Source organism: Lissotriton vulgaris, chromosome 3_1, assembly GCF_964263255.1.
Source record: "Lissotriton vulgaris chromosome 3_1, aLisVul1.2, whole genome shotgun sequence".
NCBI classification, from domain to species: Eukaryota; Metazoa; Chordata; class Amphibia; order Caudata; family Salamandridae; genus Lissotriton; species Lissotriton vulgaris.
In genome coordinates this window covers 1,921,089,134-1,921,115,998 of record NC_141689.1, presented here as the reverse complement: position 1 = coordinate 1,921,115,998, position 26,865 = coordinate 1,921,089,134, and the positions used below count along the sequence as shown (strand labels likewise).

General features: G+C 43.3%; 1 protein-coding gene across 1 annotated transcript in view; it reads right to left on the bottom strand.

Annotated features, from left to right (window-relative positions):
- The window catches only part of KLHL2 (kelch like family member 2), a 459,367-nt gene that overhangs the window by 394,634 nt on the left and 37,868 nt on the right, over positions 1-26,865 (bottom strand). Inside the window, exon 2 of the mRNA XM_086962394.1 lies at positions 14,186-14,311. Coding sequence (XP_086818520.1) covers positions 14,186-14,311 — 126 coding nt within the window. The remainder of the gene's footprint in view (positions 1-14,185; positions 14,312-26,865) is intronic.

Genomic DNA, 26,865 nt, shown 5'->3' with positions numbered 1-26,865 from the left:
GCCCACTAAATACCCAACAATGCCAAGATCTGGCCTTCTTTTTCACAGAAAAAATTGAGAAAATCATTACTGACGTTAATAAGAATATCCCAGTCAATGACCCACAAGAAGAAGATACCACTCCTGTGATAACAGAAGGGTGCATGTTAGAACACTGGCCTTCTATTACCCTCGAGACTCTGAGGTCCCTCCCCAAATCCATCAAGTCAGGCTCCCCTCGTGATCCGATTCCTATTAGTGTCATAAATCAACTGGACAATCCTTCCTTAAACATCATTGCCGACACGCTTAATTCTTCCCTCCAACTCTCTATGGTTCCCTCACTGTGGAAACACGCCATGGTCAGCCCAGTATTTAAAAAAAACAACTGCCAATCCCGAGATTTTAGCTAACTATCGGCCCATATCCCTTCTCCCGGTTTTCTCGAAAATCATTGAAAGACACATCGATTCTGCCCTCGCCACATTTACTGAAGACAATTCCCTCCTACACCCCTCTCAATCCGGTTTCAGGGCAGGTTACTCCACCGAAACTGCTCTTCTTGGAGTAACTGAGAGGATTAGGAAACTCCTAGATGATGGCCAAACGGTCGCACTCATTCTGTTAGATCTGAGTGCGGCCTTTGATACCATTTCTCACAATAAACTACTAGCCACGCTCAGGAGAAATGGTATAGGTGGTGCAGCACTGGAATGGATCAGGTCCTTCCTTTCACAACGCACGTTTCAGATCGCTTCTTCCCTCGCCTGTTCTGATACGTTTAGTGCCCCACATGGAGTGCCCCAGGGCTGGATCTTGAGCCCTTTGTTTTTTTAACCTTTACCTTTGTCCATTAGCTGATTTAGCAGAAAGGTCTGGACTCACCCTTATGACTTATGCCGATGATTTGCAAATATTTTTTTCATTATAACAGTCCGATCCCCTTGCCCCTTCTCTACTTAAACAAGGTCTCCAAGAGGTCTTCTGCTGGATGTCTAACAACCAGCTGAAGCTAAATGGGGAAAAAACTGAGATTCTCCTTTTAGGGAAAAACAAAGATTTAAGGAGTTCTTCCCACTGGCCGCCTATTTTAGGCAACCTCCCCACACCAGCCACTCAAGTTAGAGATTTGGGGGTTACAAACGACAATGCACTTTCCATGAAGCAACAAGCAAAGAAAGTCGTTGGCCTATGCTTTACCATCATGAAATGGCTGCGTAAAATCTTGTGGATGCTGCCCCCTGCTACCCTGAAGACCGTAGTCAATGCACTCATTACATCTCGGCTTGACTACGGCAACATCCTTTACCTGGGATCAAATCAGGCGGTCCTGAGACGGCTTCAACTTGTCCACAATTGCGCCGCAAGATTGCTGTGTAAAATCCTGAAAACCGCCAGGGTATCGAAATACCTTAGGGAACTACACTGGCTCAGGGTCGAGAACCGGGTCAGGTTCAAAGCCCTGAGCTACATGTTTAGGATCAAAGCCGGCACGGCACCTACATATTTGCAAGAGCTAGCCAGTCCCTACCTTCCTACACGAAATCTGCGCTCCCTATCAGCAGCCAGCTTTGTGGTGCCCAGATTTAAACTGGCAAGAATGGGAGGGAGGTCCTTCTCCCATCTAGGGCCCACCCTATGGAACTCACTCCCTTCTCACATCCGTAAAGAGGACAACTATGCAAAGATTCAGGAGAAACATTAAGACCTGGCATTTTGAGAAATGATTTGTCCACTCTTCCGCTTTCCATACCTTTTGCTCAGCTATAATGTCTCGGCGCCGGGAAACCCTTTGTGGGTAGCTGCGCGCCTTATAAATGCAAAAAATAAAATAAAATAATAAATGCAATGTCCAAATGGCTCAGATACCTGATGCTGACTCTTGGATCTCCAAAGGCACTGTTACACCTGCTTAAAGAGAGTGGAAACAGACCTTCTTTCACAGTCCTGAAGCCCCAAACCACCAATTGAATTGACAGATTTACAAAAAGATGCTGACCCATCAAAAAAGTTAAAAGCTGCCCTTCTTACACCGTAACGGTGTAATTTACTCTTTCTCCAAAGAAGCAAGTGAGAGAAAAATGAGAAGAATCACTTTTTGAGAACACTGAATCTTGTGATCGGATCTCAGCACTACTGCTGTAGGGCAAACACTTCTATCTCCACAAACGGGAGACCCTGTTTCACTCGGTATCCTAGCAGATGTAACTACCAGCAAGAAGGGATGTGATTGTACCATTTCAGAACTTAATTGATGGCTGGTGCCTAGAGATTATCACAGTTTTCTAAAACAGAAACAATGCAGTATATTAAAAAATACATTTTATGTCTCAAAAGAGATCTGACAGTTTGGTCGTCGCTCATTTAGACCACAAGGAGGATATTATAAGAGCCAACACTAGCCTGCAAGAATTGGAGAACAAGTCAAACCCCCCATGATAAAGGTTGAAGTGCCCTGCAGTAATCCCCAAAATACTTCCAGTCCTGAAGATAGGATTTTAACATTGAAGAATTTATAATTTGCTTATTCTGCAATACTGCCCATTTAGAAAGAATTATCTTTGATCAGCTGGTTTGCTTAAACCAATCCACTGAACTCCAAGATAGATGGTCCTTGAACAGAACCAGAGGTATATGCATGGATGACAAGCAACTAAGACAATACACATTCGTACTAACAAACTACCACCTATTTCCCGACTTCCTCAATTACTCACACTAATGGAACAATTAGAGAAAACTGAAACAGTGGGCTTGCAGGTCAGATTGTGAACGCTATATCTATAGCTAAATCCAAGGACCAGGCAATTGAGAAGAGAAACTGAGCACCAGTTCCATAAAAGGCTGCAAATAAGCCCAGACTCGGAAACCAGTGGTAGAACTTCTGAATCACCTTCGGGGGGGATGGGGAAGGGATGTTTGGGGTATTACACCACCCCTAATAAACAATGCCTTTAGTAAATAGTTGGGTGCAGGTGCTTTACGTTGGGTATCGTGAGGTGTTTGTCGGATTTCACTTGGGATTTTCACATACACATGCATACAAAAACACATCTACACACACTCGTCTCACTTTCAAAAGTCTTAAAAAAATGTATTTTACAAAACAGTGATGTATAAGTAACCCTTACAATCTGCCCGACTCGCCTCCGCTTGTTGCTTAACGACAACCCCTGCCCTGCTTCTCATATAATGTATTTTAACCAGCATGATTGTTGGGAAATCTGAAGCTCACTCCCTCCAATCTTACTGACCAATCTACACCCCAGCCTTCCCCATCTTCACAAAGATAAACACAAGGTGTGTAGTGCAAATGTTGATTTTGAAATGTTTGGCTGAAAAATTGCCTTAATGCTTAAAACTCGCAATGCTGAATAAGAAAATGTCATATGTAATATATTTTCTGAAATATAGTCCAATAAAAATGTTTTAATTCTAAAGGAGTTATACATATGTGAGCCACTAAAATAAAGGTTAAGCAAATAATTAAAGATGACTACGGAGTTTGTCCATATCAGCAGGTTGTGCAGTGATATTGATTGAGACCGACTTATCCTATCTTTCCCTTCATGAATGGCCTCAGTGAAAAGTAAGCCTCACCTGGCAAGAGGTGGAGATTCTTTGGCATAGTGGGATGGCTAATACAATAAAAAGATGCCCCAGGAACAAGTAGAAAGGACAATGCAGGGGGCAGACCTTTGATAGCAAAGAGGCATAGGCTCAAGGCAAGTTTATTCAAAAGAGTATTTACTGATTGGCTGTGAAACTTGTGAGCGCTTCATCCATACACGAAGAAGCCCAATCAGTAGCCTGAGATGTTTCCATGCCCACGCATCACACATGTGGTCGTTTTATTTCTTTTCGTATTTATATATTTATTTAACAGCTTAATATAGTGCAGCATTAGTGTGCGCTACAATTAGCAAAAGGAATCACAATACATAGGGAACGGGTCTTGCAGTATAAAAACAGCAGACGTGAAAGTTACGTTAAGGAACTAGGGGCCAGATGTAGGTCACCAAATACCAGTCGGTAACGACTGATTTCGGCCGTTATCGACCGGTATTTGGAGATTGAGATGTAGGGGGCCTAACATTTACCTATTCGGTAAATTTACCGATTCGGTAAAGTTACCGAATCGGTAAAATACCGAATCGGTAAATTTACAGAATCGGTAAATTTACAGAATCGGTAAATTTACCGAATCGATAAATCTAGATGTAGGTGGCACTGAAAACAGTGCCCCAGGCCCTTCAGAAGTCGTTATTTACCATGAAATACTATTTCATGGTAAATAACGAATTTTGTGTACATGCACATCTGTGCATGTACACCTGTGCCATGTGACACACATACATGCCCTTAGGGCACACACAAGTCAGAATCAGGGGTGCAACAGGGTGTCAAAGTGACACCCAGTCCCCCTTGACAAATCGGTGATTTTGCTGAATCGGTATTTACCGATTCGGTAATTGACATTGATTCCTTTGGGCCTCAAGGCCCATTGGTATCAATGGCATTTACCGAATCGGTAAATATCGATTTGGTAATTACCGAATAATACCGATTCGGTAAAAATTACAGATTTATTACCTACATCTCATTTACCGAATCTAGAATACCGAATCAGTAAAATTCTGTATTCTAGAGTCGGTAAATGAGATTTACCTACATCGGGCCCTAGATGTTATGAGAGAACTGTCAAAATGTAATTCTTAGTCACCAGTCTTATTCCAAAAAGAGGTGGGGTTTTCAATATTTTCTGAACGAGATGAGAGGGCTGAATTTATACGATAAATTATAGAGTTCCATAAGCTTGATGCAACATGTGGAAAGGACTGGTATAATCCATGGGAAGGTTTGCATTTAAGGTATTCCAGTGTGAGTTTTTGCTCCCCAGGATATTACAGAGGTCTATAGCAAAAGCTGCACACCAAAATGGACAACTGGACACTGGCACCATCTAGTTACGCCCCTGCAAATTTGAATACAAGTTATGGGTTTGTTAATAAGGCCTTAAAACATCAAGATAAATCTGGGCTAGGAACAGGCAATTTTAGTACTCTAACTCTCAGGACCTCCAACAGATCTCTGGTTATTGCAGCCTATTCCACTCCTCTCCCTCCAATACAGAGTGAATTATGGAGCACTATGCCTTGCACAAAGCCAGCATAGCTTTCTCTACATTGGCCAGAGACTGTGTTTATGAAGCTGTTGACCATCTTTTTTCAGGGGAGGTCAAGCTCTTGGGGACAGGGAAATCCACTTTCCACGAGCACATGACTGTGAGCTAGTCATCTTAATTGTGTATCAAAGATAGGAACCACGCCTTGTGTTTACTTCTCATCCTAGACATCTAAACTTAAGGGTGTGTTCCAGTCTTGCACAGCCAGAACAGAAAACACATTTCTTTATGCTGATTCCAGCCTGAGTCATCATTTGGAAGGAAGAACATTTTATTGCAATGGGTGGAAAATTAACCAGTTCCAGCAATTCACAGAGTGACCTGACAAGGCCATAGCAACAACTGAACAATGGCTGTGGCCTGGAAGCATGGTCAAAGTGCACAATGCCACATCCTGTGCTTTGATGCAGACTGTCTGACTGGAATACACAACTTGAGAGAAACAGTTTTACCTTGGCGGCTCCATGGAGCCGTGGCCTGTTAAAAAGAAAAAGCACTAATCTGCGGTTTGTTTCTCCAAGACTTAGGGCCTTATTTCAGATATGATTGGACTGCTGGTTTGGAACAACTGACCCACGAAATGGAGGTTGGATAGACATTCAATCACATCCACCATTTGCTTGAAGAACCACTGCACACTAAAATAGAAAACGGTGAGGGCCAGAGATAGAAATTCTATCCACCATTTAAGGGATAAGGACAATATCTCTAGGAGTGTGGAGATTATCTAGGCAGCTGTGCCCTGATGAGAAGGAAGAAGCCTGACCATTTGCAGTTAGATGTCTTGCACCCAAAGAGACCTACATCCACAATCTGCCTTGCTCCCAAAGAGCCTTAGATCCAGGGTGACCGTAACGCTGTTGGGTTATTAATGTTGCTCAGCTGAAAAAAGACCAGGGTCAATACTTACCTTTCCTATGCAACTTGCACCAACTAATAATAATATACATTTGTAAAGCACCAACCATCACCCGTTAGGGTCTCTAGGCGCTGGGGGCCGTCGAGAAGACTAAGCAAGCTATTGCCCAGGGTCACATGGTGCTGGGCTAATCTGCCGCCGGCCCCGGGGATCGAACCGTGATCCCCAGATTCCAAAGTCAGTCACCCTGGTTGCGGCGCAACACCTCTCCCATGTAGGAGCATGTTCAAAAAATCAACTTTGCACGTGTAAACTGATAGGTTGCTGCAGAACAGCACCCCAAGTTGGTGGCCCGTCAACGCCATGAGCCCAAATATCCATTGTCCTTGCAGTCATTGTGTTATTTCCTGAAGAATAATGCATTCTCTCCCTAGTTTTATTGATACGTGCTGCTCAACCTGTGTGTGTGTGCGAGGTCATAAAATGTTTATGTATGCTTGAGAGATCAGTTGGAGAGAGCAGGCAGAGACGCAGGAGGCTACTCCTGCTGAGGCACTGATATTACATTTATAATACATTTGTAACCTGCAACCAAGACTTAGCTTCTAAAATAAACTTCATCATAAAACCTACATGACCTTCGTGCAAAGGATCTTTTATTGATTGCAACAATGGCGACAAGGATGGGATCCGAACCGAAGCGTGAAGAAGTCGGAAGAGGAAGATCAAGTCTACATGAAACAAGTGGGAGAAGATGAAGATATATTGAACTTACTAAAGAAATTAAGAGAATTGAAATTGAAACCTGTAGAAAAAGTAACGCCCTGGAAGCCAAACCAGTGTCTGTTACAGCCTACAGCCTGCAAGAGGGCATTTAAGCATTTAACCTGTTTAAATTTGAAGGTGCATTGGTAAGCCCCTTACTGAGGTATGGGTAACTGGAGCCAACAAGGTGTGGAGTTGTTATGAGACATAATGGTTAGGAGTGGATTTCCACCAAGTGAAGTACCCCGGGTGCAAGATTGAAGTAACGTGATCATTAGGACAATGAGCCAAAACTGAGGTACTTTGTGGAGCATTCGTTGTATGTTGCCTTAACTATTTGAGCTCTTCGTGTAATCGTTAATGGGAGAGGAGGAGCTGTAATCTGGAGTGTAAGGGTGATTTTGTACATGTGTTTTTGTGCGGGTATTCACAAGCGTGTGACTTACTGCCGGATTCCTTGCATTGGCAAGTACAAGGGCATTATTCAAGCTGGAAGGTGGAATGGAAGGTGCGCGTGGAATTTGCCAGATTCACTGATGTGGCCTAGCAAAAAGTGCACTGCCAGGGAGACGTGCATGTTGTTGATGTGCTACGGAACTAAGTCCTGTTTCACCGGCTTACCGTTAGTGCTTCCCTGGATCTGTTGATACCTTAGTGCAAGGACTTATGTATTCTGCAAATACGTATCCTGTGGCTCGCATGGTTTGTTTTGGACAGCGTTGTACGCTGTTTTTTCAAATTAAAGGAATTTTGAGACTGCATCAAGTGCACTAAGCACCAGGAGGTTTCATGTGACATCACATCAGGTAGTGGAGGGACATGAAAAACAGTAGACACATTTGTGTGAACTTTTAAACAGTTCACAAGGTGGTTGGTCCTTACTGCTTAACTGTAATAATTTAGAATGACTTATATTGGAGTTAATGCTGGTACCGAGTAGTTTGCTGCATGTTCGGGTGAGGAGTTGCTCACTGGGGGATAGGATGAGTTGCCTGCCAGTGGGAGAATTTGTTTTCTTTAGACGTGCTGTTGAGTATTGATACTATTCTGAATTCTATGCTTATGTCCTATTTTCAATGTTATATGGGAAGTTATGCATGAGGTCGGAGATGCTATGCTGTACAGATACTATTCTGAATTCTAAGCTTATGTCTCATTTTCAGTATTATGAGAGAAGTTATCCCAATGTTATGTGGGAGGTTATGCATGTGTCTGTATTGCCATGTTGGAGGTTTGGGTTTATTGTTGTTTTTTCCTGTGCTTGCTAGGATGAGTGAGTGTTAAGTATATCCTTGGCCTACTGCTGCAATTAGAGTTGATGAGTGTAATGGCCATTTATTTTAAGTTAATGTAGTGGCCTGTGGTTTAGCGATGAATGAGGGATGAGAGATACTATTGCCTACTGCCTGAGTTCTTGAAGGAGAGTTGAAAAAGACCCATATTTCTGAATGTATGTAGTGTCCTGTACAAGGATGAACAAGGGTTGAAAGACTATGTTTGCATACTGCCTGAGGGAGGGCTGAAAGAGACCCATTTTCCTGTACTTATGTAGTGTCCTGTGTAAGGATGAGCGAGGGCATGAAGATACTCTACTGCCTACTGTTGTTAAGTGTGAGTGTGGTTGAAAGGGACCTTTTTATGAGTTCAGTTTATGTAGTATTCTGTGGTGCGAGGGTTGGAGCATACCCTTTGCCTATTGTTATGTGTGAGTGTGGTTGGAAGAGACCCTTTTATAATTCTACTTGGTTGTAAAGAAATCATGATTCAGGGATAAGGGTGGGTTGAGAGATACCCTTGACTTTGCCTACGATGTTACAAGATGCCCTGGTTGGGATGAGTGTGGGTTGGAAGATACCCATTGACGAATTTTTGGACTGGGGATGAAAGACACCCATTTTGTATGTTTATTATTTCTAATGGGGAAATGTGTTACATCCTGAATTAAGTATAATACACTATCTCTCAAGTTTCCATGATACCTGCTGCTCAGAATCTGTGTGTGATGGCATAGAATGTTAATGTATGCCTGAGAGATCAATTGGAGAGAGCGGGCTGAGCAGCAGGAGGCTGCTCCTGGTGGAGCATTGATATTGTATTTATATTAAATGTGTAACCTGCAACCAAGACTTATCTTGTAAAATAAACATTATCATAAAACCTATATGACCTGCCTACAAAGGATATTTTATTGATTGCAACAAATGGGGCCATGATGTGACTATAACACAGCATCCCAAGTTGGTACCCGTTAGACCTGTCAGCCTTAGGGTGGTCTTCCACCAAACTTTTTGCCGTCATCCTCCATTTTTGTTCTGTTCTCGTTTTTGTTGGCATTAGGACTCTGCACACTTTACCGCTGCTATCCAACGCTAAAGTGTTTGTGCTCTCTCCTCTAAACATAGTGATATTGGCTTATCCCAAATTGGCATATTTAATTTACTTCTAAGTCCCTAGTAAAGTGGTAGCACATGAACCCAGGGCCTGTAAATTAAATGGTACTAGTGGGTCTGCAGCACTGATTGTGCCACCCACTTAAGTAGCCCTTTAAACAGGTCTCAGGCCTGCCACTTGCAGAGCCTGTGTTTGCAGTTTTAAGCTGCCATATTGAGCTGGCCAAATAAACCCTTTGCCATGCCTAAACCTTCCTTTTTAAGACATATAAGTCACCCCTAGGGTAGACTCTTGACATCCCAGAGGCCAGGGTGCAACATATTTAAAAAGTAGGTCATGTACGTTCAAGTTTTACATGTCATGGAAGTTAAAAACTCTCAAATTCATTTTTCACTACTGCTAGGCCTATCTCTCCCATGGGATAACATTGGAGTTTCCTTATCACACGTTATATGTGTAATTTCCAAATGGGAAAGGATAACCAGTTCATGTTTGGTGTCTCTTCAATCACAATGTAAAATCCTAACCTATGGTGCAGATGGATTTTAAATTGCAATTCTGAAAATGGTACTTTTAGAAAGTAGGCATTGTCTTGTCTTAGCCCTTTGGTCCCTGCAGCCTTTTTATGGTACAATGACTTGGTGTAGTTGGCAGTTGGGCTTAATGAACTCATCTTAGACAGCCACACACAATGGGAACTAGATGGGTCATCACTGGCAGGATGAGAGGGCCCAAGCCTCACTTAGACCCGAATAGGCTGTGTCCTCTCTCCACACAAAGGGCTGCGTACCCCCTGTAGTAAGTCTGAAGTCAGGGCCAGGAAGGCAGGGCATCTGTGCACTTCAAAGGCACACCTCTAGAAGCTTCTCCCCACTTCAAAGGCTCAAATGGACATAATTCTAGACCTGTGTATACTCTGCCCGGAAGAAGGACTGCTGTGCTGCTGAAGGACTGCCACTCTGCTGGTCTGCACTCTGATGGACTCCGACTTTGCTGTGCTGACCTGCTGCCCTCTTGCCTGGGTGAGAAGGACTGGACCTGCATCCCTTGAACCCAGAGTGACTCCAATAGCTAGCTAGCTAGCCTCCTGATCTGAAGCCTTAGGACCATAAAAAGCTTTCAACAACCTTGCATCTGCTTCTGGACTCTGTCATCTGCGAGTCTGTCCTGCAAAGTGGCGCCACCCCAGTCTTGGACCCTTGGATGTGGACTTAAGGTGCTTTGCCAGCCTCTGTGGATCCAGCAGAACCAAAGCATCTCCTCTGCTGCCCAGCGCAACCTCTGCTGCTGCGTAGATTGGACTAGTCGCAAAGACTCGCATCGTCGCCACAGCCCTCATCACATCCTCACCGCCCCCCAAACTCTACATCGCAGCTCCTCTTACACGGTGCATCGCCCTACCTGCATGATGCATCCCCAACCCTGGACGTTGCATCGCAAGCCCTTGTCGTCTGGATCCTCATTGTTGAAGCAACATAGCCTTGTACCGCATCCTCGCCGCATCTCGGAACCGAGACATCACTTTGGCTGCGCCAAGCATCTTTGACGCTAAAGATATATGGGAACCATTTGTGTCATGGGCTCGAGAGCAACAAGGGGAGAGAGAGGTGGAACAGGAGACAGCAGTGGCTACGCAGACAGATATTAAAGAGTCAGAAGAACACAGTAGTCATGGTGATGGGGATTAGTGCATGAGGGTAAGTTGGACAAAAGCAGCGTACCTGTTGGCTGGGGTAGGTTGAGACAGGTGGGGTGTGGTTGACCTCAAGCTGTGGTGGTTTATGTATATTGTGGTACCACATTGTATCAAACTCTAAGGCCTTATTCTGTATTGATGTCATCTTCTGTATTGATGTCATGTTATCTCTTTACAGTATATGGGGACAAGGGCGTGTATGTATATATTATCAACTGTTATGATGGACATATCTGGATATACGGATGTACAACAACGGAAGTATTGATGAGCAACTGGCATGCTGGTTGTATTGTTTTTGATATGTTTGAAAACTTCAATAAATAAAAACAATTTTTAAGAAAAGCATCTTTGACACGAATCCATGCAACGCTCCACAAACCAGGATTTAAGGTACTCAGGGGCATATGTATCATCCGTTTTTTAGTCGCGAACGCTGTGATTTGCAAAAAAGCAGCGTTTACGACTAAAAATTCGGAAAATGCGATGTACGAGTAAAATCGCATCGCAAAATTAGGGAATCACAAAATGTGCGATTCCTTAATTTTGCGTCAGCATGTAAGGAATCGCAAATTGCGATTCCTTAAATGCTATGTATGAAGCACCCAAGTTATGCGATTTCTCATTAAGAAATTGCAAATTACCACCAACTTGAAGTTGGTGGTAATTTGCGATTTCTTTAACAAATACACTTTATGCCATTTGTGAAGGTGCCATGTGGCGCACATTCATGCCCTTAGGGCATGTATGTGCGCACACATGTAAATTTCAGCGGTGCATCAGGGTGTCCTTATGACACCCTTGCACCCTTGAAATTATTCTCAATTTGCAATTCTCAAATTGCCAATTGCAAATTGAGAATAACTTCTCATTCATTCCTATGGGCCTCCTGGCCCATAGAAATAAATGGGAAAGTATTCCTTAATTTTGATTTTGCAATTTGCTAATCGCAATTAAGGAATATTAAGAAATCGCTAAAAAATTGCAATTTTTTACATACATCCCTTTTTGCAATTCTCAAATAGCGATTTCTAAAAAATCGCTATTTGAGAATCTCAAATGAGGGTGTTGATACATATGGCCCTCAGTTCAGTGGGCCTAACTAGCTCCCTGTAGCCAGCCCATGCTCTATCGCTGTCAGCCTGAACTTGTGACTTGACCCGGTCAAACGTGACCAGACACCAATGGTTGGCTCTTTACGCCTTTGGGCGTTATTTTATCTAAAAACTTTAAAATTCAATATCTGCTTCTACTAATTGGATTTTAGTCATTTTGGTCGTTTTATTTATTAAAATCACTCTATTTTTCTAATACGGTTTTGGGCTCCTTTTGTGGTGCGTTTTCACTGCTTTACCACTGGGCCTGTTGCACAAAAACCTTACACATTGCCTTTAAGTTAAGCCTGACTGCTCTGTGCCAACCTACCAGGGGGTTGAGCACAGGTTAATTTGGGGATTGCTTGTGCCTTGCCAAGACAAGTGTTAATATTGAAGTCAATGTATGTAATGATACAGGTGTATATAAAAACAGGTTTGAATCATAGTTATCGAAATCCCCAGATATGACCTCTCTATCAACCCTGAGTCAGAAATAAGTGGTTAGGTAGGCCCTGCAACCCAGGCCTGAGGCTACTGATTGACAGTTCACAAGTGGGGTGGCACGTAACCAGCAGGACAAATGCCCGAACCGGAAAAACTCAGATTAGTCCCACAGATAGGCAGTGATACCACAATGGTCCGAGGAAATTGTCCCCAATAAACATACATAGTTGTAGGTGAGCTCGTTCCCAAAACACCATAACGATAGATGCCACATTCAGTTAGAAACACTCGGCGAATCAGGACACAGCACACACAGTAATCACGTGCTCTCCATGTCGAACATCTGGACACGTTACCCACTGGCCCTCATTATGTCCACACAAGGTCGAGACCCACCTGCATTTGTTATCAGGTGGAAATCATTTATGACTCCATGACTAGGTCTGCATTCCTCACCCTAAACTGGATCTATGAATTGTTTTATGATACTTCTAGAAATGTATAAAAAGACGATCGAAAAGATTGTATTTCCAGTCAGTTCTCAGACCTGATTCTGTAAGCTGTACTCCCAGCCTCAAAGTGTAATTAAACCAACTGTTCCTGTTTTGCCAAACACCTCTTATCTTTGTTTTTTCCAAGGTAAATAGATACACGAGCAACACAAGGATTGTGGTTCCTGCTTGACCCAGTTCTCGCACCCCAGTCAACCAACAACCCAATTTCTTACAGTACCCCATTACAAAAGGGAGATCCTGTATTTGGCGTGTGACGGCTCCGCTGCCAGTATGCCAGCAGAGAAGAGTAGAGCTTGTGAGACCTCCTAGCAGCACCCAGATTGGTGACCTGCTGCTGCTTTGAGCCCGACCACCCAGTCCTGTGGGCTGACTGACATCCCAAAGACTACTAGCTATGAAGAAGCAATGGCATCTCCCCAACACCCCAGCAATCATGCACAAGACCCATGTGCATCCAACACAGCTGCTTTCTTCGCCCATGACCTTCCAGTGTATACGGTTCTAGGAGCCAGTCAACCTCCAACATCCAACCAAACTAAGCAAAAGAGTGAGGGTCGGATAAAAGAGAAACTAGAACCAAAGGGCAGAGGACAGCAATCTGAATAAAGTGTAACTAAGCAGTGTGCAGGGTGGCCTGGAGGTACAGGATCTTTCTGGGCCCAGTGGCATGGAGGGGCACATTATCAGGAAGGGAATAAACCACATCAGAACCAACACCCGAGCTAACTATATTCAGTGTTACTGGATTGAATAGTAAGAGAACGATTCGTGTTGTCTGGATGGCTTGGTTGTAAGGGATAACATCACAAAGGCACCAAAAATTAACACTGAAAAAGATACAGAAATAAAGCAGAGAAGCCACCTCTTCAAGCAGCTATTGTTATTCTTTTACAATTCGGCGAGAAAATAATGGCTATCTTTCTGTCCCACTGCTAAGTGTTACTAAAGGGAAAAAACTTTGTACACTGGAAAGAATGAGGCTGACGTCTTTAGAAGCTATGTTAATACATGATTTGGCAGAAAAGCAAATTCGTCCCCTCCCCCCACATAAACAAAGTTTCAATTGGAACCATGTGTGCGTCTGCTGGATTCATTTCTGTGTTTTTTTTTTTATTATTTTGCTTCGCTTTCAGCAAGTTTATTTTTTCATCGACTCTTTGGCTTCAAAACAAACCATCTCCTGTTCATCTGAACAACTGCTGAGAAAGAGAGCACGAAAACGAGGCAAGCGCCGAAGAACAGCCAGCACTCTACCTTCGCAGCTCGTTCATGGCTCTGAAGGCTCTCTTCGCGTGCCGAGGGTTCAGCGTGACTGGGCCGTGCTTCTCGGCGCTGTCATCTTTCCAGTCGTGAGGCTTCTTGTGGAAGAGCTTCGTACATCTGTAGACACACAGGACAAAACAAAGAGCGCGCGTTAACGTTCAGCGTCACCGAGTCACTGATTACAGCCTGTCACTCTGGGACAAAGATCTACTGTTCGCTAATAGTTAGAGCTGCCGCTTCTATGGCATTTATTTATTCTTTAACATGCGTGACTGCGTTTATCCAGGTTTACTTTTTGTCGTCTTATAGGCATTGATTCATATTTATTTATTTTCCGTGAAAAAATGAAGCTACAGCTAGTATGGTTTTACATTTATATAATAAAATGTGAACTCAGACGTTATCGTCTGTCCAGTTTTAGTATTAATTATATAATACAAAAATACACTCAAAGGAAAATATTAGAACTATAGTACAATATGTGCAAATGTGAGTGTATTTGAGGTAATCCCTTTTCTGTTTTAGCTCCCTATGCTGTCAGTCTACATAGATATTGTCCTGCACAGTCATAAAATACAACTTGGAGGGTCACTCAAAATACTTACTTTCTGTATTTTTCAGTAAAAAAATAAAATAAAGATTTGCATATAAAAACATGTAAAAATAGAAAACTGTTAGCCCTGCTTCTGATGAAGCGATTGGTTCAATTTAAATTAATTGGTGTGAGAGTCTTCTCTGCAGCCCAGAAGATAACAACAACGTACCCAAGTCAAGACAAAGCATATATTTATAGCAACCAGCTGGAAGCTTCTAGAAAAGTGGTTCTTAACCTTTTGACTTCTGAGTACTCCCACTTAATCATTATTCAAATCCAGGGACCCGCCATTGAATCATTATAGGAATTCCGGGACCCCCCACTGAGTCAAAACGGAAGCGTGGCATCCTGGTAGAAAAGTTTTTGATGATTTGAACCACAAAACAATACCCCAAAAATACAGAAACGCTCATTCATTACACAAATGAATACAATTTAATTTAATGGACACACAAATGTATATATTTTTTTTATTCTAATAGGAAGGTTAAGTTCGTCCGACTATATTGTGTTTGATGCACTTGCACTGACCACACGAATTACTATGAGAATTCTAACTTAATGTTTAGCCTCCGATTTCTAATTCCTTCACATTTGTAGAACGTTTTATATGTATCAGTTGTACGTTTTACTTCTTTATTTATATACACTTTATTAATCTGTTAATATTATTTAATTTTCTTAGCAGCCGGAGACCCCTTGAGTAGGCATCTGGATCCCCAGGGACCACAGGTCAGGAACCACTGTTCTTGGATAAGGTCAAAGGGCCATAGGTGCTTGTTTGACCAGTCACTCTGGGCTGGTCTTCCCCTACATTTTTTTTGCCCTCTTTGCCTTCTACTGGACCCATATTTTTGTTGGACATTAGGACTCTGGGCCCCTTACCATTGCTAAACAGTGCTGAGGTGCAGGTGCTCTCCTTTAAAATCATAGTGACCCTAGAGTATGAGCTACAGGCCCTGCTACTGCAGTGAGGCCTACCCTTCATTTACATACTGGTAGTCTGTATGTACTGGGACTTTTTTGCTACTGTAGCCTTTTGTCCCCGGATGAAAGACAGGTAGGAAAGGGAACACCCCAGAGCCTCCTGGATTTTTCCAGTGTTTTCCAACCCATAGATCCTTCCAGAAGGTGCCACCCGGTCACCTGACCTTACTTAGGGAATATTAGGAAGGGTCCTGGCCACACATCCCTGTTACACTACTGGACCTGGGGACTCTCTGCTGGAGTGAAGACTGCTGTGCTGAGAGGACTGCTACACTACTGAGGCTGACTGCTCCTAGGAACTGCTGCCGCAAGTTGACTGAGCTGCGCCTGCCTGCCTGCTGATCGTGCCCTGCCAGATTGAAACCATGAATACCATCTCCAGAGTGTCTCCACAACTGGCCGCTGACTGTCCCTCTGCTTACTGAACTGTAAAGAATTCATAGGACTGCCACAACTTAGTCCCGTTTGCAAGACTGCTTCTGCAGCTCTGGGTGTGCCAAACTGAGAATGCTGTGAGGTGAAGCGCTGCCTGTACAACCTTGGCTGCCAGCCTGGGACCGAAAATCAACTGCGACCTGACTTGTAAGGCGCTGTGAGCCTGTAAGCACCCCTGCTACATGGGGACTCTGGAGGTACTGTAAAGTGCAGTGTCCCGGGGTTTTCCAGAAACCCATTGTCAGCATCCAAAAGGGGCTTGGGCTCATAAGTGCAACAAGCAGTATGTAACCGACTGCGCTTAAGAAACTGCTTTATTCTATATACAAAGAACTGATCTGCCAAGGTGGTGCAGGCTCATCAGGACTGTAGGCAGTGTCTAATCTACTGCAGGTGGAAACTGTGTTTGTTTCCCCACTACTTCCCAAATAGGAGACATTACAGATTAGAAGCCTTTTCCTCTGCATGGAATGTTCTACTATTTTTTAACCTTACATAAGAATAGATAAAGACCTTTATATGTTCATGAAAACTGGTGTGGTGTCCTTTCATGAGTGCCTTTACTGTGTCACTGTCGGTGTATGTTGCACAGGAACTTTACACATCACCTCTTGAGTTACGCCTTCCTGCTTTGCGCCAAGCTACCCTGCCGGAAGGGGTGTTCCCTACTTGGACTAGGGTGCATACCCCTGCTAACTAGAGAACCCGGTTCTAACAGTGCTGTTTCTCTAGCAGGCAGGCTGAAGAAGGCTGATAGCCAGAAACCGGTCCTTGGATGCTTGATTCCGGTCTAGGAAAGATATGGCTTGGTAGTTCGGGCTGGACTGTTCCCATGAGGCACAGGGTCAAGGCTGATTTGCATATAGCCATTGTCTGACCTAGGGTGGTGTGGAGTGCAAAAAAACGATGGATTGAGGCCCAGATCTTTGTACTGGGGTGAATGTAAGACATTGTTCTACATTCTGTCCATCAACTGTTGTTTTTGCAATTTCCCCCCCGAGTGGGCTGGGTATGCTCAGATGTGAGTCCCAGGCTCTCCACATCACTGGAGTCAAGCTATCCAGGCTGAAGAAGGCTGATAGCCAGAAACCGGTGCTTGGATGCTTGATTCCGGTCTAGGAAAGACATGGCTTGGTAGTTCGGGCTGGACTGTTCCCATGAGGCACAGGGTCAAGGCTGATTTGCATATAGCCATTGTCTGACCTAGGGTGGTGTGGAGTGCAAAAAACGATGGATTTAGGCCCAGATCTTTGTACTGGGGTGAATGTAATACATTGTTCTACATTCTGTCCATCAACTGTGGTTTTTGCATAAGTGCAACAAGCAGTATGTAACCGACTGCGCTTAAGGAACTGCTCTATTCTATATACAAAGAACTGATTTGCCAAGGTGGTGCAGGCTCATCAAGACTGTAGGCAGTGTCTAATCTACAGCAGGTGGAAACTGTGTTTGTTTCCCCACTACTTCCCACATAAGAGACATTACAGATTGAAAGCCTTTTCCTCTGCATGGAATGTTCTACTATTTTTTAACCTGACATAAGAATAGATAAAGACCTTTATATTTTCATGAAAACTGGTGTGGTGTCCTTTCATGAGTGCCTTTACTGTGTCACTGTCGGTGTTTGTTGCACAGGAACTTTTGCACATCGCCTCTTGAGTTACGCCTTCCTGCTTTGCGCCAAGCTACCCTGCCGGAAGGGGTGTTCCCTACTTGGACTAGGGTGCATACCCCAGCTAACTAGAGAACCCGGTTCTAACAGTGCTGTTTCTCTAGCAGGCAGGTATCTGACTAAATCAGGAGACGAGTGAAACCAAGAGCATGTGTTCCTCAAATGTATCTAAACATCGAGCTTGGCACTTAGTTGTTCTATAAAAACATATATGTGAAGTTTCATGTCACAGGTGCCAAATTCAATGCCCTGCGGCGCAACCAAACTTGCAGGGGCCACTCTGCAAAGTGCATAGAGGGGACCCCCCACGCTCCGGACCCAGTCAGGAGTTCTCAGGCCCACCTGTGCGTAGTGCCAGTGGGGGACCCCTGGAGCATGCCCTCCCCCCCCCCCCCCCCACACACACACACACACACCACAGGGGCTGCGAGGGCTATTGTTACGCCACTGACAATCCCTATATTCACTACAGGCCATAATTTCTGCTAAGTTCCATAATAAGTCCAAACAAAAGATGGCTGCTGTAGGTCCCATGATTAGAATTCGCATGATTAAGTTTCACAGTTAGGAGGCTGCTGCTCAAAGGCACCACCACAAGGGGATGCCATGGTGTAAATAAAAGCCTAATATATGACCCAGTTGCTGAAGGGGGAGGTGAGAGGGGTGAGTGCCGCAGTGATGTAATGGACTTTTGCCTGGGGTTCCGTAAAATCATTGCACCACCACGGTCTGAACTGGTGTTCTGCTGTCAAATCTATTTGTTGTGTTATTTATTTGGTCTCAGATAGAAACTACTCATTATGACCACAGCCAATACAGAGCACCAGGTCGCAAACAATACTAACGTGATTTAAAGGGCTGGGGTTGCATTTAAATTGCAAGCAGCAAATAGCAAGATAAGAAAATATTAACACATTTTCAGATTTATGGATTTATTTTGAAATAAGAATACATACCCCCTCCTTTTATAATACTAAACAGAATATGTATCTACTGGGAGTGGGCCCTTGTGAAAGATCCTGGTCACAATTAATTTCCGCATACCAGTTATGACAATGAGTACCATCCTTTTGGGAAACAGCAACGCCTGCTATTTACAGTGCTGCTAAATGCGTAAATTGCACTATTCAAACCCGTTGTAAAAATAATATCTTATGATGTGTAACTATCCTTGTCTGATCTGGGTATTGTGCAGTCAATCTTCTCCGATTGGGTAACACGGTCATGTTCAATAAGCTGTGAGAGTAAGAGAGGTCCGCATTAGGGCTTTTACTAATTGCTTGCACATCTCTTAGGAGAGTTACATAGTCTTTTCTCTGGGATTAAAGATTATCCATGCATAGTAAGGCTGCCTGTGGGTAATGTGTGTGCCACAGCGACCTTTCACATTGCAATCCCCCTTTTCACTCTAGGGTTATTTCTGCCATTGGGCACTTCGCCTTTGACATTTGCAGCACCATTGTTACTAAGGGTGTGATGCACAAAGGTGTACTTACTAAAAACCAACTGATGGTATAATCTTGGTTACTTGACCATTTGGTGATTAGTTGGCATTGTGTATTAAAGCAAAGTTCATGGGATATGGCATTTAACAGAAGTATGTAAAGTAACCTAAAGAAACGGATACTAATACTTAAATGAAAGCTAATATCATCTTAACCACCGCAACTTAACGGCACTCCTTGACAGACGCAATCCCCGCACTGTAGACAAGCCATGTTGGATCACAGTCCTGCCATCGTAATAAAGGGACTAGCCATAATCATCAAGCCAAAAGGGGTGGTCAGTGTTTACTTATTTCGAAGCAAACATTCTTGTATTTTTTTAGGTTTTAGAAAACGCAGAGACATAGCTTTATGGGGTTACGGAGCGCTTCACAGAAAACATTTCAGTTGAAGAGTGATCATAGGGTGATCCTCTCAGCCATGTTACTCATATTTCACCAGGGTTTATGGTACAAATGACATCAAATTACAAATAGCAGCTTGTGAAAGGGATAGAGGACTCCACAGAAATTTGAGACAGTACTAGATAACACAACACAAATTTGACTATTAAATATTAAACATAGTTACAAATTCAGATTTGGGGATAAAGTAATTTGCCAAGATTTACCAAATCTCTAAGCATTCTCAGAATGTCTAAGGTACTGTGTGGTGGCAATTGATTGCCTGAGGGCAGTTGAGGGTCCGGGAATCGTCTGTCCGCCGAGCAATGTATTTTGAATGTTTGGGGTGAGACGGATGCCACAAGGACATATAGAATATGAGTTGACAGTGGGTCTAATGGTGACCAAAAGGAACACTGCTGAACCCTGGGAGTCCGCTCAGTTACCAGATATAGATGCATGGAAATGTGATTCAGATTGGTGTATTTTGGCAGAACGCGTGTTTTATGAAAGTACAGGATGCCCCAGGAAATGGGAGAAAACTTGGGTGAGCAGGCTTACATATAGGGGCAATGTATGTACCAACGATCATAATCAACGAGATATGGGTTCCGACTGAGACCAAGGCAACTTTGGAACAGGTATTGGATGTGTGAAGCCAGAGGAGGTGGGGGAGACATGAGGTGGCAATTAATGCAATGTTTAACAGTGTTATCTCTTCAGACGGTAACTGTATTTAATATTTTAATAGGAAAATATTTTTTTTAATACTCTTTAGACATATGCCACTGTGTTAAACCCTTAAAAATACGAAAACAAAACGTTTAAAAATGGGAGAAATGCTTGAATAAATCTCAGCCCTCTAGTAAACAATCAAGCTGTATTCCATCCCATCTGTATGTTATGCACCATGCCACTCACTCCATACAGTGATCAGCCTGATGAGTATTAGTCTTTCTCCAGTTCTAATAGGAACAGACAGCGGAAACTGCCAGACTAGAGCACCCTCAGACACAAATACAAGCAACTGCAGACCGGTTTTGACCATGTGGGACCTCATTAGTTGTGTGTAGCTTAAGTCCAATGGCAGGGTGAGCCAAAAACCTTGGTCTACGTCCTTACTCCTACCTAGCTATTAGAATACTCCCTTCCTAGATGAGGAAAGCAAACATTTAGCCTCCCATGTTTTATCTAGGACTAGGCCACTTTCCAGTACCTAGCAGTATTACTGAAAAGAGCATTTGTTAGTCAGATGCAAGCAAAATCATCTGCTGAATTCTTCTCAAGCTGAATTTCCTCCAGATAAAACAGAATCTGTCTTAATGGCCCTTCTCAATTAAGTAGTCTAGCATTGTTATCCATTATCAACCACGACATCTTCACCAGCCAGGTGTTTGTGAGTGCAATGAATTAGATGTTTGGGAAAACTATCATAATCCCTACAGCCACTGGTCTCTATGCTTCAACCACAAACAAGGAGCACAAACTGGGATCCCTAAACGGTGTGGAATGGTGACAATGTGTGGAGTGCAGGTCATACCAATCTACCTAGAAATCATAAGAAAAGCATAAGAAACAATAATTTCGGCTTGTCGTCCCACCAAACTACAGCTCGTAAATTGCTCCTCAATAAAGGAGTGAAGATTTACCCAATATCAAGCCATAAAACCAACTGGGCACTCACATCCCCAACCTTCGCTATCTTCCACCCTGGGACCTCGGAATTGTATGTGTGTACCACCAGAGAGGGAATTTAATTTCAACCTCACCCCAAGTACCTCCCTTCAAATGTTGACATATATATATGTGCCAGGGGGCACTTGCAACCCTAACAACATTGAAGAGATTTAAAGGCCCTTCCAGAGAGAAGAGGAAATCGAGTTCTGTTACCCAAGCTGGCATCACACAGAATCACCAAAAACAAGGGCTCCAGAACGCCCCTTTGTTTGATTGTGGGGTTGAGTAGGAAGACCTATTATGAAAGCATTCAATAGATAAACTCTTGCATAAAATGAAACCACACCTATAGTTAAAAAAAAAATGTTTTTTATAGATTACCATTGCAAAATATTTCTAATTATTTCTTCTAAAAGAATCTGGGCGGATTATAGTCTGTTTCTCAAAGGCACTGGTACCCTGTCATGAGACAGGGGGTGTTGTACCTTTCCGTGCATCAGTCGCCTCTGTTGTAGGAATCATAAACCCCACAAAAGTATTCGGCCAGTGCTTTATTTGTAAACTAGTTTTACTGAGAAGCCCATGGCCAGTGCTGTGGACTGTTTAGGCTTGGGGCTTGGGATTTGGGATGCTGCATGTCAGTTTGCCGAATCCCAAATTTACATAGTCCTGATTCCACCTCATGCTTCTTTAATCCACCACGTGACACTCCCTGCCCCGTCATCTGACTGCTGCAGGCTCCTGTTTTTTTCCGATTCTCACGTTTTTGTTCCTCGTTGTCTTCCTCCCTCATTTCCCCTTTTGTGTTTTGAACTCTTTCGCTCTTGGTCAAAGTGTGATGAGAAATAATAAGTGTCGGTCCCTCTAAATGAGTGCCGGTGTGCCCCACCTGCTACCACCGGCTCAAATTAAGCACTGCATTCTGCTGCCTGAGAACTATTCATACATGGGTGTTTTATTTATCCCCTCTCTACAATTTTTTTAAATCATTTTCAGGAAAGTGTGACACCCATGTATTGTCAAATGTGTTACCACACACCGTTTTTTGAATAATTTGATGCTTGCATTAGTCATAACAGATACTGGAACAAATCAGAATTCACATCTGTTCGTGTGTGTCTGTATCCTTTTCTGTTTCCATTTAAAAGTGGCTGAAGATAAAATGATTGCTCTGATTCAGATTTGGCAGGGAACGGGGCATCGTTTGCTCTGCTTCCAGCATTGATACTCATCAGCAATAGACAGCAGTAGCTCCAAATGAAATGCGCGGAGTAAAGGGGTAGTTTACAAAAAGTAGCCCATATTCACGAGACCTCAAATGTCTGCGTGCATTTCTCTGCTCTAAAGGGCCTGCCGGCCGGGCAGGGAGCAAGCGGCCCTAGGGGCAATAAAGCTGTGGGTTCACTCACTTTTAGTAGTCTCTGGCTTCCAGGAGCAGGTGACTGGAGGACTGGGGCTAGCTCCATTCAGGGCGTCTCTGTGCCAGCACTCATGGGGACAGAGCGCAGGAGGGAGGGGACTGTTAGGGAAATTAAAATTGTTTCATTTCTACGACTGGAATGAGAACAAACGAAAAAAGTAATGTTAGCGATCAAGTCTCGCATTACTGTTATCGTACGGGGCGGCGGAGTGATAGAGGAAGCGATTGTGCATTACTTTAGATATTTATTCAGAGACCCTAAATCTCCAGTTCGGCTTTCTCAGACTCGTAGGGAGGAGCATCAGCATGGGGGCGATTCATTCCTACCGCCCCATGTTCATAAAGCCAAAGGACAACAGAATGTCACAGTAGTGAAAAGAAATGTAAGATCTTGGAATGATTTTTTTCAGGTGGTTCATATTGTCTGAGCGCTTAGTCCACAGTGCACCACCTCCCTCCGAAACCCGCTCCCTGGGATGACTTCAGTAATCCGACTTAATTTGCAACCACATGTGGAGAATTGTTTCCCTTAATTACCATAAACGAAGACTAAAGGTTACTGTGGTCCGGAGAAACACTTAATGGGTTCTCAAGCAAAACTCTTCGGCACATTCAGGGAACGATCTTCCGAAACGTTATTATTACAAGGAAATTCTGACTTCAAACAGTTGAAATGCTGCAGAAAGAAAGCACCTGCAAGAGTCATGGGACATCCCTAGTTCTAGCGACGCAGTCTGATGGCAAGGTCATTGGACGTTTCACTGGGGCAGCCAGAACCTACACTGAGTGGAAGTTTTGCTTTGCTCTAGAGAAATTAATTAAGTTGGACCTATGTCTGTTGAAATTCTCATAATATTATGCATAGCTGCATATTTATAAGATTCATAAGGGAGATTGGGAAAGAAACCGCATTCCCACTATTTTTTAAAACAATTTGTGTGATAAAATGTTCTATTAATATTGGACTGTAAGTTGTGGCAAGTGCCTTCACATCTACTAGCCATTCTTAAGTGTACGCAAAATTGATAAAATTCCTTATAAAGGCAGATATTGTCAGTTTGCATGATCTAAAGAGCACTGATATTTTTTCTCCTTTGGGGGACTTTTTATTGTTTAGAGACACCCATAGTACGGAGTTTCAGCACCACGGACAGACGCAAAACTGCCCAAAGTGCTGAATTAATTTAACGTAGGAGCCTACAGAGATGTTCCTGAAAAACCTAAGGAGAATACACCCTTATTGTGTTTATGAACAACCACCATGGGGCAAGGTATGGATCCTCATCCCAATTCGTAAGGCACTCATGGGTGACTTTTGTGAAAAAAGCCCAATGATTATAATAAGCATTATAAGTAACATGGCTTAAACTTAATAAAAATGAAATAAAAGGTCTAAATCTCAAATCTTTTAATGTTCATGTCTGAATTTTCATGGTGCCACCAGACAGAGTCCCCTTAAGAATTTTTGGTGACTTGGGCAAAGCATTTTTGGGGCCGCTGTATGAAAACTAATTTTCATTTTAATACCAATGTTATGCTAATTCAAGCACGCACAATGACAAACAACATTGAATCATATATTACATGTTAAGACAAGAGGTCACAAAAAGAAATGAAATATGCCTTGCCTGGTGCACCAAAATCCTTAAGATGGCCCTAGATATGAAGAATCACACTCTAAAGTAGAGGCAGACAGAGAGAGGGAAATAAGTTGAGACAGAGACATAAAAGTGATACAGAGAGAAAAAACCCTTTCCCAAGGATTCCTTGGCAGATGGGGGCACTGCACAATGGCCCACTTTGCCCATGACGTAAAACATCTTTTCCTTTGGGGATGTGAATGTCTGGTACAATATCTCAGGAGCAACTGACCACCATCAATCACTTTGAAGGCATTGACTTACATATGATCTTCCTTTGTAAGCAAAGGCGTTAAAGGACTAGAACTCTTAAACTATGCCATAATTACAGATTCCAATCCCAGAATGACCTGGAAGACAAAAGCTGTCTTCTTGGTTATGGTTAGGACATTCTGGGGACGTAAAACACGGATATGGCAGACTGCATTATTGGCAATGACACCGAGACAGCGACTCCAGAGCCAGTAGGGATTCACCTTGCAAGTGAAGGGGCTAGGATAAGCACCAACTCTCAAATGCATTTATGGTTTGGACCTACACATGGCCAAGAGTAAACAAGCGACCCTCATAAAGTTCTGATATTTCTAACTTTTAGTCAAAAGGATGCTGGACCTCTGCACAGCTAGACAGGATCGGATGGACCTATAACTGGTTCGGAGACACTACTTCTGGCACCTGAGTATAATCATGGGGGTTGAACTATTACTCATGCCACACTGGGTGATGTACATTGGTGATGGTAATGGGAAATCATTGAAATAATTCTTGGACCCTCTTTTTTCCCTGGTTGAGAGCTGGGGGAGGGGGGTCTCTTGAACCTGTGTGTCAGCAGTGTAGAAGACCCTTGACATTCCAGGAGCACTCAGCACAGCTGGTTCCGCTGGTTCCTGGACAGGCGGCTGTGTGATAAGCAGAGCTCAGAGCTGGGCTTTTCTTGCTGCTTCGGACCTCTCACAGCTCAATGTCCAACAAAGCATCAGGAAGGCCAAGTAGTTCAGGTAGTGAAGATCTGTGAACTACGCACTGGTCTGCAGCTTATCCTTCCAGTCTGTGGCAGCACATCCACAGCATACTGACAAACAGAGGAATTCTATAAGTTAAACATCTAAGTTAACCTCAATGAGGCTGGGATCGTGGACAGTTTTCATGCTTCCAGGAGGAGAGGTGGTGTTACTGAGTGCAGTAAGCCACTAAGAGTATGCACATTTTAACAGGTAATCCTCAATGGGATGTTGCTTTGGTGAGATATGATCTGTTTCCCATCCATAAAGTCCCTGGTGAAGGAAAAGAAAGAACTGGGGGCAGGTTCACAGAGTGGGTTTTTAGTGACAGTCTCCATCCTCCCTTTTGACTCTCACATTCACATAAAGGGGTGGTTCCGACCATAAACTGGATACAAACAAAAATGGATCCTCAATACGTTTTGCAAAACAAAAAACACTCACAAGCACTCTCTCGATGGCAGACACATGCTCTCATAGGCACTGGCTTCAAAGTAGAGAACAAAATGAGATCCCATGTATTGGAATAGGCGACTACCTGGATTTTACTAAGTTGGACCAGTTGACATCTCTTTCCCATGGGTGCAGGGGAACTCCACCCTCAAAACTATCAAAACTGACACTCAGTGCAGAAAATGAGGGGAATCCAGTTGAATCTCGGATATGGCAACTAATATTGAACCTAATCTGAGATCCAATTGGCCCTAGTAAAATATGCAGAATTTTTCCCTGTGTAATTTCCCCACACTGGGACACATTCAGTAGAGCTCTCGCTTTGTCTGCTTTCCATTCTGAGCAGAACCCTGGAAGCAGTTTAGGGGCTTTCTTATATTCACTTCCATCTAGGCCCAAAACAAAGGCCTGCTCTAAGGGGCCATCGGCCCTCCTTTTGTTCAACATCATCCTGGCTGGGAGCTAGATGGACTCTAAAACCAAGATGCAAGTGCAATAAAGGCACAAAGCTTGTTATCAAGTCAGAAGTACTTCTGTGATTTGAAGGCTGTTTTTTTACTTTGTTGAAGCCCTGCATATGAGAGGGAGATGCATACACTCCACGAAATGTGAGATATATCTTTCTGTATGAGTAATCACTTAAACAGCAATTTAAATAGCCCATACCAATTTATTTTTTATTTAATTATTTTATAATGCTACTCATCCCAATGCAAGGAGACTGAGCGCTTAACACCACACACACACATACATTACACAGAGACAATAAATCATATCCCTGTGTGAATCAATGTACTGGAAATGTTACGTAAGATAAAGAGAGTTACAAGTTGTAAGAGTTACTTAACACACTTACTGGTTGGTATTATACGTTAAGAGTGCATGGTCAGGAGGAACACAAAG